The sequence below is a fragment of the Phaenicophaeus curvirostris genome, chromosome 13, assembly GCF_032191515.1.
Source record: "Phaenicophaeus curvirostris isolate KB17595 chromosome 13, BPBGC_Pcur_1.0, whole genome shotgun sequence".
NCBI lineage: Eukaryota > Metazoa > Chordata > Aves > Cuculiformes > Cuculidae > Phaenicophaeus > Phaenicophaeus curvirostris.
Genome location: NC_091404.1, coordinates 12,150,349 through 12,165,504, shown reverse-complemented (window position 1 = coordinate 12,165,504; position 15,156 = coordinate 12,150,349). Strand labels below are relative to the sequence as shown.

At 60.6% G+C, this 15,156-nt stretch overlaps 1 protein-coding gene across 2 annotated transcripts; it reads right to left on the bottom strand.

The window, feature by feature from the left end:
• Positions 1-1,268: 1,268 nt before the first annotated feature.
• LOC138726084 (glycine receptor subunit alpha-4) lies at positions 1,269-12,375 on the bottom strand. Of its 2 annotated transcripts, XM_069867506.1 has the most exons (10): positions 12,290-12,375; positions 8,860-8,993; positions 8,414-8,481; positions 7,576-7,799; positions 7,362-7,444; positions 6,992-7,132; positions 6,695-6,909; positions 5,795-5,944; positions 4,814-4,918; positions 1,269-2,104 (listed from the first exon to the last, which is right to left on the bottom strand). In XM_069867506.1, the coding sequence occupies exons 1-10, from the start codon at positions 12,373-12,375 to the stop codon at positions 1,817-1,819; spliced, it is 1,494 nt and encodes a 497-aa protein (XP_069723607.1). In that variant the 3' UTR covers positions 1,269-1,816. The 2 variants fall into 2 exon arrangements, with proteins under 2 accessions (XP_069723607.1, XP_069723608.1); XM_069867507.1 differs by lacking the exon at positions 4,814-4,918 and having other exon boundaries at positions 12,290-12,352.
• Between the last annotated feature and the right edge of the window lie 2,781 nt (positions 12,376-15,156).

The window sequence follows — 15,156 nt, the reverse complement described above, 5'->3', positions numbered from 1 at the left end:
ACTTGGACACACAGCAGCCCCGCGGGGACCCCGGCAGCGGGGAAGGCTGGCACAGAGGCAGCAGTGGGATGGAGCTGGCTTGGCCTGTCCTGGTGGTCCTAGCCATGGGCTAGTGTTGGTTCTCCTCCCCTTGCCCCGTCTGTGAAATGGGTGCACGTGGTCGAGCACTCTGCAGGGTGCCCAGAGGGTGCAGGGCTTTGGTTCTGGTGAGTTGTGCAAGGGAGAGAGCACTGCCTGCCCGAGGAGCAGCGTCAGGGGATTTCTGCCTGGGTCTGGCTTCAGCAGTCAGTGCTGGCCTCCCACCCACATCTCCCTGCCCTGCAGGGTCACTTTCACCATGACCCACAAGTCACCAGATGCCTCATTTTGCCATGATGGCACCATAGCCTCCAAGGAAAGAAGCAAATCCCATTTCCATCCTGCTCTGCATGGAAGACCCCAGGCCCTCTCCTGCACCCGAGGATGGACCCCGCTGGGCCATAAGCCCCCTGGGCTGAGCTGTAAGCACAGGGAAAGGATAGCATCAACACGTTTCTCTCTGTAGGACTTAAATAAACGTCACCTACTGCTTTTATTTCCTGATAAGCATGAAGGATATCCAGGTCTGGAGGGCTGGAAGCCTTGCTGAGCTTGTCCTGTCGAGGTTCTGGTTGCTCTTCTCCCTGATGGAGGAGCAGCAGGGGTGAACCTGCCCAGGGGACACTGTGCCTGGGTGCCAGGGTGGGGAGAAAGCTGGGGAACAGGATGATTTGCACCTCTGCTGGCACTGTGGTGCTGTGGGAACGCAGCAGTCTGGGGATGCCACTGCTCACTCTGCTCCTCCAAAGGGGTTGGCCAAGCTGTCCCCACTACTTTTATCCTGAAAACTCTCCCTTGGAAGACGGGCTGTGGGCCCTGTCCTGCAGGTAGCATCATAGAATCACTAGGTTGGAAAGGACCCACTGGATCATCGAGTCCAACCATTCCTATCGTAGTGCAGCGCTGGCTCCCCAGTGCTAACCAGCTTCCCTCTGCAGCTGCAAAGGCCATTTGCGCCCTTCACTGTCAGTGGGACTGGGCTCACATGCTGCTTTGCCCAGGGCTAGTGTTTTCTTGGAGGAGATGGAGCCTCTTTCCCAGCGTCCCTGCCACAGTCCTACCTGAAGCTGTGGGCATCATAGGCAGCTCTGGGCTCTGCGGGGAGGGAAGCATCGCCGAGCCACTGGTTTGCTGCGCGTTGGAGCTGGCTGGGGGCTGGAGGAGCCCTGTCCGTTGCTGGGTTGGGGGGGCCATAGCCAGCACCCCGCGAGGTTCAGGCACAGGCAGGGATGCTACCCGCTGTTTCCTGCAACTGAGCTCCTGGCCAGGGGAGGAGAGAGGACTTCAACCTCTCACCTGGCTGCTTGTGGCTCATGGCTCAGTGAGGCAGCCTGGAGAGCAGCAGGCTGACATGGGAGGTGCGGGGAGGTGGAGGGTGTTTGGTGGTGTTCCCTGGGCACCTGCTGTGAAGCATCCCAAAGCCCCAGGGGCTCCCCTGGGCCATGGCTGCACAGCATCCCCCCAGCAGCACAGCATCCCTGGGTACTTGGGGGTGACACCATGCAGGAGGCAGGAGGGGTCCCTCTCTCCAGCTGACCGCGGGGATCTAGGCTGCCGATGCCCCTGCTCACTGCCCTGGCATCTGAAGGGACATGGAGGCTGACACATGTCCAGCGTCCAAGGCCAAGCCTGGCTGCACTGCTGCCCCAGGACAGGGGGTAACATGGTTCTGGCTGAGCTTGTGGTACCCGGGCACATGGCAGGGTCAGACGGAGAAGCAGTCGTGCTTTTCCAGGAGTCAGGGCACCGAGTGGATGTCCTCCGAGCGCAGCACTTTGTAGACCACCCAGTAGAAGACATTGAAGACCAGGAAGGTGAAGGGGAAGACAGCTCTGGAGATGGTGTCGATGCGCTTGGCCCGGTCAATGTAGCGCCTGCGGAGATTCTCCTCTTCCCGCAGCAGCATGCTGGCTGGCGGGGGGCTGTAGATGCCAGGACCCTCCGCAGCCCCGTCCTTCGGCTGCAGGCAGTGCCCCAGCCCGTAGCCTCGCAAGTAGAAGCGGCTCTCACGGACAAGCTCTTCCTCCTGGAGAAGGGAAAGGCTGTCAGCTGGGGCACCCCGTGGGTGCTGACACTGCACGGCGAGCAGGCGTTGGAGGCTGCGTGTTCTATACAGAACCCCGCCAGGTCATACGATCACGTAAGTGCCGGCACAAGGTAAGGTGCTCTTTCAGACAGCCTGCAGTGTGCAGGCTAAAGCCTCGGGCCAGCGGGCTGCGGGCATGGGGAGGCAGCGGGGTGCGGGAGGAGCACTCACCGACTGCCTCGTCACCCTGCGCGTGTATTGAGGGTGCATCCAAGAGCAACCCTGACCCTGGCAGCCCAACACTGACCCCCCCGCCCCAGCCTCCTCCCAGCTCCGGCTTAGGGGCTTGGGAAGCCCGGCTCTCCGGCAGCCGGGGGCACAGGGGTGAACTGGGCAGGGGGGAGATGGGCACATGGGGATGCAAGCGATGAAGGCTGCATGGGGATGCCGAGACAGGGGTTCATGGTGCAATGGGGTGCAGAGCACACAGGGGTTCAGGATGTGTTGAGGTGCAGGGATCTTGGAGGTGGAGGCACTTATGTAGCAGCTGTGTTTTCTGCAGGGTGAAAGCATGCTGTGCTGGTTAATAGGAGGGGACAGGCAACTTGCTGGTGCAGAGCTTGGCAACCATGAGGGCTTGCAGGGCCTCCCAGTCCCTCCAAGGGCCCTGACCCTCATTTCTCCCCATGGCTACTTGGTAGGGGCTTCCCAGTGCAGCAGAGGAGGGAGGCTGAGAGAGCTGGACTCCCTGCTGGTCTTCCTGCCCTTGCTCACCCCATTTCTCCTGATTCTGGCAGGGGGCTGCATGCCCATATCAAGCCCGCAGAAGTGCTGCGAGAGGTGCCTGCCCTCACTCTCAGGTCACAGCCCATCACTGATGGCACAGCCGTGCTTGCCTTGCGGCCCCTTGGGTACCAGCCAGTGGTGCCCGCACTTCTCTCCACTGACAGCTGCACATCATTAGTGACTTCCCTCATCCTGCTCTTTTATCCTTGGTGGGGGGTTGTGTGCACAAAGATTTGCTGAGGGACTGGCATTTGCAAACCCTGGGCTGCATATCTGGCTTCTTACCGAGCTCCTGGGCCACGCATTTGTCTCCGTGACCCATCCTCTCTCTGCCCCGCTGGTGCTGTATCTGGCTGTGGTGGGTCTCTTCCCCCAGGGCACGCTGCAGGCCAGCCCCTCACCTAATGCCATGCCCGCACAAAGCCTAGGTGACAGACCCCAAGTGCCATCGCCGACCCGTGCTGCCCTCCAAACTGCAGAGAGCAGCCTCCTCGCTGAGGTCAGCCTGCACAAGCGCTCAGCCGGCAAGGGGGCTCTCATGCAGAGAGCTTGTGCCCCAGCATCTTTATTTAACTCAGCAATACGCCGGCTAAGCAAGATTTCTCAGCAGGGAGAGCAGCAGCAGCTCAAATTGCTGAGATTAGTTCTCATTTGCTGTGGAGTTTTATCTCCTGGGACAGGCTGAGTGCTTGTGGCCACCCTGGGGGACACGGTGCTGGGGGAGGTGGGGTGCCCTGTGTACCCTGGGAGGCAGGATGTGTTTCCTCAGCTCAGGGAGACAGCAACCCCAGCCCGGGCACTGGGGGGAGAAGATGGCAAACTGGGAGTTCTGGTCCTCCCAGCTGGGTCTCTTTGCACTGGGGCAGCCCTGGGGCCCTTACTGGGGACTACGACTGGATACAAGGAGCTCCTCAGGCCCAGGTTTGTGGAGTCTGTGTGAGGGATTTGCCATCATGCTGTGGCACCCGGGCTGTGTTTGCATCAGGCAGTTCTGGCGTGGGAGCTGCAGGCAGTGGGACTCTGCTCTGACCAAGCAGCAACCCAGGGTACTCCTGGCTGCACCCAGTGCCTTGCCAGCAGCACCCTGGGGTGGCTCTGCAGCCTCCACCTCAGGGCGACCATATCTTGGCCTGGATTAAGCTGCCAGATGGTTCCTGGGCTCAGCAGAGCCTCCCCCTCCCTGCCCTGGCTGGGTGGATGTTGTGCCCTCATCTCCAGCGGTGGGTGCTTGGGGGTTGTGAAAAGTGGAGGGCAAGGGAGCCTGCTGCGAGGAGCTGGGAAGCCTCTCCTGGCATCCAAGGGCAGGTTATGGCAGAGGGGAAGCTCGGGGAAAGCCTGGCTGGGTGGGGAGGCAAGGATGCACCAGCCCTGATCTCTTTCCTCGAGCTGTGATTGTCCTCCAGCATCTCCCTGCCAGCCTGAGAGCCTGGGAGCCTGGAGATACAAAGTGCCAGTGTGCCACGAGCAACTGGAGTTACCGCCGGCAGCCGTGAGTGCCTCAAACCTGCCTGCACCAGGAAAATGGGCAGGCAGAGCCCTCACCCTGCCAGAGGTGTGGACACAGCCTGGGGAACTGGGCAGCCCAGGAGTGGTTAGTGATCTCCTCAGGCATCACCCATACCTTGGGAAAAGAGGCTGTGCTGCTTCTGCTTGACGGAAGGGGAAACTGAGGCACGGGCAAGGGGTGTCTCCAGGCAAATCTGCTCCATTCCTATCCCTCTCTCAAGTCTCTTTTCAGCCCAGAGAGTGGCAACCCCATCCTATGGGCACATGCTCTGTGCAAACCACTGCTCTGCTGCTTCCACGGGCTCTTGCTGGCCTCCAGGGATGGATTCTGGGGGGTTTGTTTTGGGGAGGGAGGGGTGAGGCTGCTGGGGGTGCGCTGCGCTGCATGGGGGGGGCTGCCGGAGGGTCGTGCTTTACCCGGGAGCTGGAGAGCTGCGAGAGCGTCGCGTAGGTGTGCTCGCTGCCGTACTGGACGCTCAGCTGCTGCAGGGACTCCAGGCTGGCCGTCCCGCTGCTCAGGCCCTTTTGGCATCCGACAGGGTGCACCAAACAGAAACAGGACAGTGGGTGACCGATGGCTCTGCCCTGGCCCTGGGGACAGCGGCTCTGGGTGCTGGGATGGGGATGGTGGGGGACGAGGGCTCCGCGTTGCGGGGAAGCCCCTCCGACAGTGCCCAGACACCAGATCTGTCTTCAGCACATACTGAAGGATCTGGCTGCCCAGGGCACCGTAAGCCTGCATGGTGTGTACGTGTCCTCATGTTTTCCATGGAGGTCTGATGCTTACGGCAAGAAAATGAGAGTGGGGCAGCCACGTGCCTTCCCTGAGCATCTCGCAGGCCTAATGCCTGCACTGATGGGCTGATGGGGGGGAGCACTGTCCCACGAGTGTGGGAACCTGCCTCTCCAGGCCCTGCTGCACTTCTGTCTGCAGCACAGACCCTGCCTGCAAGGTGCCACCAGGTCCCCTTGGGGTTTCACCACCCCGATGCATCACTCAGCACCTGTCACCACTGTGGCACAGCGAGGAGCTTGGGTTTGGGGCTTCAGGTAAGGGGAAAAGCCATTTCCCCCACTCTCACTGTTTGTCTGCTTTTTTAGAGGAAGCAGAGCCCAAGGATGTTCCAGCAGAAGGAGGAGGCACCCTGGGCGTGATTGTGCTAGCCTGGAGCACCCACGGGTGCTGAGCACGGTGCTGCTCACGCAGCAGAAGGGCTGCGATGCCCATGGATCCCTGATGTGCTGGAGGGGCTGGTCGCGAGCCCCAGGTGGTGGGACACAGCCCAGCACGAGCCCTGCTCCGACAGCTGCTGAGAAACTGGCCCTGCAGCCCCAGGTTGTCCCCTCAGCGGCTGAGGATGGGCAGACGTCATGATAGTGGCAGCGGGAGGGACTCACCATCCTCTGCCGCCGCTGGCGCCGGCGCAGGCGCATGAATTCCTTGTGCTGTCGGGAGACAAAGTTGACGGCTGCGTACTCCAACAAGGCGGCAAATACAAAGAGCAGGCACACGGCCATCCAGATGTCGATGGCCTTCACGTAGGAGACCTGCAAGAGCAAGAGGGGGCTGAGGAACCCACTGCCTTGCATCTCACCTTGCATCTGTTGAGGCTCTGGAGTGAGTCCAGAGAAGAGCAACAAAGCTGGTGAAGGGGCTGGAGAACAGGCCTTATGAGGAGCAGCTGAGAGAGCTGGGGGTGTTTAGCCTGGAGAAGAGGAGGCTGAGGGGAGACCTCATTGCTCTCTACAACTACCTGAAAGGAGGTTGTGGAGAGGAGGGAGCTGGGCTCTTCTCCCAAGTGACAGGGGACAGGATGAGAGGGAATGGCCTCAAGCTCTGCCAGGGGAGGTTTAGGCTGGACATTAGGAAAAAAATTTTCACAGGAAGGGTCACTGGGCACTGGCAGAGGCTGCCCAGGGAGGGGGTTGAGGCACCTTCCCTGGAGGGGTTTAAGGCACGGGTGGACAAGGTGCTGAGGGAGATGGTTTAGTGATTGATGGGAATGGTTGGACTCGATGATCCGATGGGTCTGTTCCAACCTGGTGATTCTATGATTCACTTGTCCCCCCCACCAGTTTCACCCTGCTGCCAAGAGACACAGGAGCCATCTCAGAACACACGGGCCAGAGCTCACACAGCTGAGCAGCACCCTGTTCCCCATCAGCACATGTGGTATCCCAGCTGGCAAGGCTAAGGAGCCTTTCCCAAGAAAAGGTTGCCCCTGGGGGTGGTAGCGGGCAGCCCAGGTGCCCCAGCCAGGCTGCAGGGTGGGAGCCCAGCATGGAGCAAGCACTGACCTTGGGCAGGGAGGCACGGGAGCCGGCGCTCTGCGTGGTCATGGTGAGCACAGTGGTGATGCCCAAGCCCACTCGGGCTGGCGCCGCATCCATGTTGATCCAGAAGGAGACCCAGGAGAGGATGACAATGAGCAGGCTGGGAATGTACATCTGGATCAGGTAGTAACCCATCTGCCTCTCCAAGTGGAACTTCACCTCGATGCAGGTGAACTTGCCTGTGGGGAAAGACAGCTCCAGTGGGCAAAAGGGACCCCCAGGCGACGGCAGGGGGAGGCAGCCGGTCCCGGGGGTGCTCACCTGTGTTGTAGTACTTTGTGCAATAGCCTAGGTCCTTCTCATCCCTGAGGATGAACTGCGGGAGTGTCAAGCCCTCTGCCACCTGTACGGCCTCCTGCTCCTCCAGCCACTCAAAGATGAGGTCATTCATGGTGTAGCCAACTGGAGAGGATGGAGGGGGACATAGGATAGGGGCGCACATGCACCCCATTCATCCTCACCCTGAATAACTGCTCCTTCCTGCTCACCTCCCTCAGAAGCAGGGAGACACCGGCCTTTAGGATGAGATGAGATATGATGGGATGGGATGGGATGAGATGGGATGGGATGGGATGGGACGGGACGGGACGAGACGAGACTAAGCACAGCTTGAAACCCCATAGGTACTCACAGCTCTCCAGCTGCATAGTGCATGTTTGGATGTCCATGGGGAAGTTCTTGAGGTCCATGGGGCAGGACAGGATCAGTGTCAGCCTAGAGGAGGCAGAGAAAAGGAGGAGGTTGCTGGGGGCTAGGGTCAGCCAGAGGCGGGGTGGAAAGCTGCCTCATGGGAGGAAAGCTTTGTCTTCCCACTCGGACACTGCTCCAGAAGAGAAGTATTCTACCTAATGCTGTAGAGCACATTGCCATTCTTGAAGATGCGCAGCAGCTTGTTGTCAGTGGTGACCTCATGGAAATTGGCCCCTTTCTCGTTGGCAAAGAACAAGTCTGGCTTCCAGATGGAGTCGAGCATGGAGGGGTCGAGGTCGAGGGAGTCGTCAGGGTACTCGCGGTAAGCCAGGCGGGGGTCGTTCCACTGCTGCCGCAGGAAGACATTCACCCGGTAGTCCTGGTGCAGAGAGCACTGCGTCAGCTGGGAGCACCCTGTGGTGCTCAGAGAGAAGGAGGAGGAGATGGAGAAGGAAGAAAAGGCAAAGGAGGAGGAGGAGGAGGAAGAGGAAGGGGGTCTCTCAGTCGAGGCTCAGCCCTGCAGGTGCAGGGGCAGCTCAGGAGCCTTCCCACACTGTCGGCATCAGAGGAAATTAAAAAAGCCAAAACCCCAGCAGCTGAGAGGAGAAGAAGGAAGAGGAGGACCAGTAGCTACTGCCTACAGCATTCCTCGCAGGGCTCTGTGGGGGACTGATGTGATGGATAATGGTATTAAGGCTTTGCAGCAGCACAAATAAGGAATTTTTAGCTCCGGGGCTTCCTTGGAGGGGTTCCCCGTGCACCCGAGAGGGCTGGGGATGGCAGGGACACAGAGCTCACAGAGCCAGAAAACCCACAGCTGTTTGCTATGGCTCAGCATGTCCCTAGCACAGGGCAAGGGCTGGCTCTGGAGAAGGGCTCCCAGGACGCCTGTGACCACAAGCTCAGGCACCGGGACACACACGTTCCCTGGCAGAGCCACTGACAGCCCGGAGGCACTGGGAGAGGAGCCCATAGCACTGGTGAAACCCTCACCATGGTGGTCTCAGTGATGGAGCCGAAGCTGTTGATGAAGATGTTGCACGTCACGTTGACGGGCGGACCTGGAAAACAGCGTGAAGCCTCCTCTCACTGCCGGCCGGGAAAACACGTGCACCACACGGGTTCATGTGGGGATCCCATCTCCTGCACACACCGCATGGATGAACGCACACGAACATCCCCCTGCCCACTGGAACCACCCTCACAAGGCGCTTAGGTGAAACCCAGCACACTCTGCAAGCCCTGCGGCTGTCTGCACAAAGCAGGGATTCACAGGACGCCGCGATCGCAGGGGCAGCCAGGACTCTGGGCAAGGTGTAAGGATGGAGGGACGTGAGATGGGGTCCGGCCTCTAGACCCGTACCTGCTCGTTCCCTGTTTTTTGACATCCGTAAGTGTGGGTCACTGCCAGGTTTGGGAGCCTCGTGCCCTCCCCTTACCTTTGAAGTTGGGTCGAATCCGAGCATCATACCCTGACGTTCGTCCCATCAGCTTGTCCAGGAAATCAGAGGGTGACATGGGCTGGGGCGAGCTTCGGGAAGCAGCTTTAATCTCCTCCCGCCCTGAGACCAGCCTGCAGGGCAGAGAGAAGGCAGGTTAGCTGCCTGCCAGCACCCAGGGGTCTGCAGGTGCATTTCAGCACCCCCGGGGATTGCCAGCTGTTCCCCGGGGAGGTAGCTGCGCCCTTGCCACGTCCATTCCAGTACGGAGTCAGCATGCTGACCCCGGGAGCCTTTCCTCCTTCTGCTGTGATCCCGGGAGCTTCCCCCCTTCACCTGCCAGCCTGAGAGCTCATGTTTTGCCTGTCCCCCTGCCCGCGAAGTCCCTGCCTGCTGTGTCACCTGATGTGGCATTTGGGGCTGGGTGCCTCGCAGCTCCAGGGCTGCAGTGGGGATGGGGCGCAGCGGGTGGTGGCCTCACAGGTGGCAGCTGGGCTCTGTGCTGGTGCTGGAGGAGGAAAACGAGGAGATTCCCTCCTGGGTTCAATCAGTAGCCCCAGCTGGAGTTGTTGAGCAAATGTTGATACCCTACCCAGCACAGATTTATGGCTCAGGGTGCTTGGGGGATGGCCTCAAGCTCCGCCAGGGGAGGTTTAAGGTTTAGGCTGGACATTAGGAAAAAATTTTTCACAGGAAGGATCATTGGGCACTGGCAGAGGCTGCCCAGGGAGGGGGTTGAGTCACCTTCCCTGGAGGTGTTTAAGGCACGGGTGGACGAGGTGCTGAGGGAGATGGTTTAGTGTTTGATAGGAATGGTTGAACTCGATGATCCGATGGGTCTCTTCCAACCTGGTTATTCTATGATTCTACGATTCTATGATTCTATGACACACACACCTCCCCACACCCTGAGCCATGGGGTTGGTCTGGTGTGAGCAAGGAGGGGTTGTGACACCTTAGAATCATGGAATAGTTAGGGTTGGAAGGGACCTTAAAGATCACCTAGTTCCAACCCCTCCTGCCATGAAAATGCGGCAGGAGAGAAGCAGCAAAGCCCACCTGCACGCTGGCCGTGGTGCAGAGCAGACATGAGCTCTCCCACGCAGCGCTCCCATCGATGATGGAGACTTATTTAAACTGACCTCGGAGGGGATATTTTTGTGAATGCATCTCAGCCTGCCAGTTTCTCTCCTTCTGTCAGTCTATAATAATCATTTCAAGGAACAATGTGAGAGACATTCGCTCACCACATTGCCAGGCTTGTGGCTGTGGTGGAGAGGAAGCAGCCGGAGACCTCTAGACACAAAGAGAGCTTTGAGCACACTGCTAGTGCTGCTGCGCGCTGCCTCAGAACTCTGCAAGGTCCATGCCCAGGTGAATACTGCTCCTGTTTGGAGCTAAACTCCGTTATCACACAAAGAGGGTGATGCTGGGAGCTGAGACCTTCTGGGGTCCTTGTTCCTACCTCCTTATTCCTTCCAACACACTTCTATCCTACCTCCTCTCAGGGGAGCAAGATTCATCCTGGAGGGGTTTATGTGCAGCCTTGCCAGCTAGAAACAGTCACAATGGCCATTCCAAAATAATCCAGCCAGGCAGGTTTTCCCTTAACTGGAGACAGTACCCAAGACTGGTCTAGGCCAAGAGCAAAAGTCTGGGAGTAATTCCCCCTCCAGGAGCTGCATTAGAGATGCACCTTTGGGAGGAGGGCTGCGAGGGGCCAGGATAACAAGGAGTTAAGTCAGGCCTCTGCCTGCCACATTGCTGTGAGCCATGTCCTCCTCCACTGGAGAAGAGGTTGAGGGTTCTTCCCTAGAGCATGTGGAAGGAAGGCTCCCTTGGCGCTGCTGCAGCTCCTCAAAGAGGCTCAGCTGCCTGGCTGAGCAGCAGCGGATCCGCAGCCCCAGCGACGTTTGGACCTTGGGATGCGCAGAGGGTGCGGGAACACCTTGGGTGCAGCCGCCTCCGGCAGCATCGCTGGCAGGACCACGCTGGCACACAGCCCCTGGGTCCTGGCTCTTCCCAAGGTCTGGCTGCAGCTCCCCAGCTCGAGCACTGCCTGCCCCAGGGGACCCTGACACTAACCTGGCCCTGGAGCTCAGCACCTCTGCGGAGTGAGAGGACGGAGGGGATGGAAGATGCTCGTGTCTGCCTAATGATGCCACCCCGAGACAAACAGTTTTCACATGCGAAGCGATAACATTTTGACACGATTTCCCCCCCTCCTCAGCACAAACGCTGCGGTTCCCCCGTGCTGCTCCAGCCGCGCTGGCTGAGTGCTGGGAGGGAGAGTGGGTTTAGCTCAGGGGCGCTGCAGCCCCCCAACCACTCCCTGCCCTGCATCCCTCCTTGTCACAGATAGCACCTGCTGTGGCTGGAGAGGAGAAAAAGGTGCTGGGAGCTTTGAATTTTCCACCCAAGTGGGCCAAGAGTTTTTCCTGCACCCATGGGCCCTGGGGCACCCACTGAGCTGGGTCAGGGACTGTCCTGAGACACCCCCGCCTCAAACTCCCTGAGCCAGGGGAGTGTCAGGGCATCACAAGGGCTTTGCAGCACCGGAGAGGGACCTGCCAGGACCATCACCTGGCTGGGCTCACTCCTTATCCCACCACGGTGAGGGTCCCCAGCTGGCCTGGGGACCATTGGGGACCCAGCACTGGGGCAGGGGACAAGCAGAGCCCAGCTGTGTGTGGCTGGGGTTGCAGGGGGAAAGTCTGGTGGGTCCTGGGGGTGCTGGGTTAGGGTTGCGGGGAATTGGGGGTGAAGTCAGCTTCAGGGGAGCTGTGAGAGCCCATGGGGAGTTCTGGATCTGGGCTGGGAGCGCTCTGGCTGGAGCAGCCCTGAAGAGAGGTCCGGATAGAGGTTGGTGGTGCAGGTCCTGGGGCTCCTCCAGGTGTGGGAAGGGGTGCCTGAGGTCCCACAAGAGAGGTTCTTCTCCCAGAGGGGGAGATGCTGGGATCCTGGGGCTCCTCCAGGTGTGGGAAGGGATGCCTGGGGTCCCACAAGAGAGGTTCTTCTCCCAGAGGGGGAGATGCTGGGATCCCGGGGCTCCACCAGCTCGGGGAGGGGATAGCTGGGGTCCCACAAGAGAGGTTCTCCCAGAGGGGGAGATGCTGGGATCCCGGGGCTCTTCCAGGTATGGAAGGGGATGCCTGGGGTCCCGCAGGAGAGATCGTTCTCCCAGGGGGGAGACGCTGGGATCTCGGGGCTCCTCCAGGTGTGGGATAGGGGTGCCTGGGGTCCCGCAGGAGAGATCCTTCTCCCAGAGGGGGAGATGCTGGGATCCCGGGGCTCCTCCAGCTCGGGGATGGGGATGCCTGGGGTCCCGCAGGAGAGATCCCGGGTGCCGTGCGGGGAAAGGCAGGGGACGGGGAGGCTGGGGAGGGGTTCGCGGCCCCCGCAGCCCCCGCGCCCCGCGCCGTGCGCTCACCTGAGCGGGCCGCGCCGGGGCAGGAGGCAGCCGAGGAGGAGGAGGAGGAGGAGGAAGGCGAGGGCGCCGTCCCGGAGCTCGCCCATCCCGCCGCAGCCCCGGGCGCACGGGCATGACCCGGCCGGGGGCTCCCCCGCTCCCGCCGCACCGGGGCCGCCGCCCCCCGCTCCTCATAGTCCGGGCGGCCCGCGGCCGGTCCGGGAGCCGGGCGGAGCCTCGCCGCGGCGGGGAGGGCGTGGGGGGCTCCGGCGGCCGTGCCCGCCTCCTCCCGCCGCCGCCCGGACCCCCCGGGCTCCGCGGGGACCGCACCGGGGCAGGGACAGCGCCCCGACGGCCGAGAGGGGACCGGGGAGGCGCGGGGAGAGAGGGGTGCGGCGGGAGGGAGGGATGGAGAGGGCTGAGGGATGCTCCGGGAGCAAGGGATGCGCTGGGATGCAAGGATGGAAAGGGCTAAGGGATGCTCTGGGAGCAAGGGATGCGCTGGGATGCAAGGATGGAGAGGGCTGAGGGATGCTCCAGGAGTGAGGAATGCGCTGAGATGGAAGGATGGAGAGGGTTGAGGGATGCTCCGGGAACGAGGGATACGCTGGGATGCAAGGATGGAAAGGGCTAAGGGATGCTCTGGGAGCGAAGAATGTGCTGGGATGGAAGGATGGAGAGGGCTGAGGGATGCACTGGGAGCGAGGGATGCTCCGGGATGGAAGGATGGAGAGAGCTGAGGGATGCACTGGGTTGGAAGGATGGAGAGGGATGAGGGAAGCTCTGGGAGCGAGGGATGTGCTGGAGTCAGAGGATGTGCTGGGCTAAGGGATGCTCCGGGGGTGAGGGATGCGCTGGGATCAGAGGGTTGTGCAGGGGTGTCCTGGAGAAACTGCCCGTCTGAGCGGGATGAAGCAGATGGGAACAGCTGGGATCCTTCCTTGCCTGCCTGTCCTGGCAGTGCCACCCCGGGAGCAGGCAGGCAGGGGCACAGACCTGGGGGCTCAGCCCTCCTGCTGGGACCCCTGTGCTCACCTTGCCAGGGGGTCAGCAGGTGGGCAACCCTGTCATGCAGTAGGTGCAGGGAAGCTCGTTGGAGAGGGCAAGAGGGACAGTCTACGTGATGTGGGGCGCTGCAGTGGCTGTCAGGGAGGGGGAAACTGAGGCAGAGGGAGAGGAGCTGCTTGTTAACCAGGGCAGCACTGGCAGGGCTGGGACTGGGGCTGCTCACTGACTCTGCCCTGTCCCACAGGGCCACCCAACTGAGCCACAGTCGCCTCCAGTCCTAGGAAATCTGTGATCAATCTGTGAGGAAGCAAATAGTATTAAAAACAGAGAAAATAGTAGATTAAATGTTTCTGGTAGGTATGTCGTTCAGGTTTCCATTCACCCTGCTGTGCCTCATTTCATTTAATTGTATTAATTACAGTTTGGCAATGTCTAGGGGCTGCCATATGAAGCTGATGCTGCAGAGGTCCTGAGGTGAGAGTGTGGTACCCTGTGTGCCCGCTCTCCCCAGGGCAAGTGAGGGGCTCGGGGCTGCACCAGCTCCTCCTCAGCAGGATGTCATCCCAGGAATTTGAGAGCTCTCCACTGAGTTTGCTGCAGGGAGCTGGTGTGAGGGACGACTGGCTGTGTGAAGCCAAGCCTGGGGAGCCTTGTCCAGTGCAGGGAAGAGGACAGGGAGCTGTAGGCTGTGGGCACTTAGCTGTGAGCAGCGTGCAGGAGTCCTTGTCCCCACTCATTGGCTCTCCCAGCACCAGCAGGAGAAGAAGTCTCCTCCGATTACCGTTGCCAGTAATGTTTATGGGGCCACGGTTCGGGAAGGCTCAAGGCAGGATCTGGAGCCCAGGGGCACGGAGCAAATGCACACTACGTGACAGGTCCTCTTGCAGACACTGTCCAAGCTAAGTTGATCTGACACTGCTGAGAGGATGGGAGCCGGCCTCATCCCTTCTGCCCTCTGGGGAAACTGAGGGACCCGCGTGGCGTGCCTGCATCCATCCATGGAGGGGCCTGGGGACAGCTGGAGCGGCTGTGGAGCTGGTTCTGCAGGTGACCATGGAAAGGGGCTCTGAAGATAACCAGCAACACGTGCTGCGGTCAGCAGGGCCAAGCTAACAAGGCCCTTCGAGAGGCCAGTGAAGTCAACGTGGCAGGGCAGGGCTGCGGGGGACGGTGCAGCCACAGCCCTCCTGCCTGCCTTGCAGCTCTGCGGGCAGCCGGTGCTGCGAGGAGCTAAGTGGTGCTGAAAATAAGCTCTGAGAAAATGAAGGCAGCGAGTATCCCATTGGGAAGGTGAAGGCAGCGCTGATTTGTTGCCAGCTGGATCGGGGCGATGAAGCAAGAGCTGCGAAAGCAGAGCCCAGCCATGCCTGGAGGACCCCAGGCACTGCACCGCATCCCAGCCAGGGGATTTTTGGGAGTGACAAGAACAGGCTTTTCCCCCATGTTCCTCAAATCAGAGCATGAGGTGGTTTCTCTGTAAACAGTGAAGATGCCAGCCAGCAGGCAGCTGCCAGCGATGGGCTCCCGGAGGCATCCACCGCCAGGCTGCCCCGTGGCCACTCTCCGTGGGGACAGCAAGACCAGGGGGGACAAGGACCACACTGTGAGCTGGGGTGTGCGCAGCCGCTGCCAGCCTGGTGCAGTCCCCTGGGTGAGCACTGGCGAGGCCCTCTCTGGGGATGCTCCCATCCCAGCCCCAAACCGTCCCCATCACTGTGTCAGGGTCTGCTAATAGGAGAGGTGCAGGTAGCAGAAGCTGGCGTTGCTAAGAGAGGGAAGAAAGTGTGATGTCCTTTTTTTCCCTTTCTGTCCGCTGTCTCTGAGCCTGCATCAAACTATTCCCTTGGGGCCAGACTCTTACCTGCCGCAGATCTGCCTGG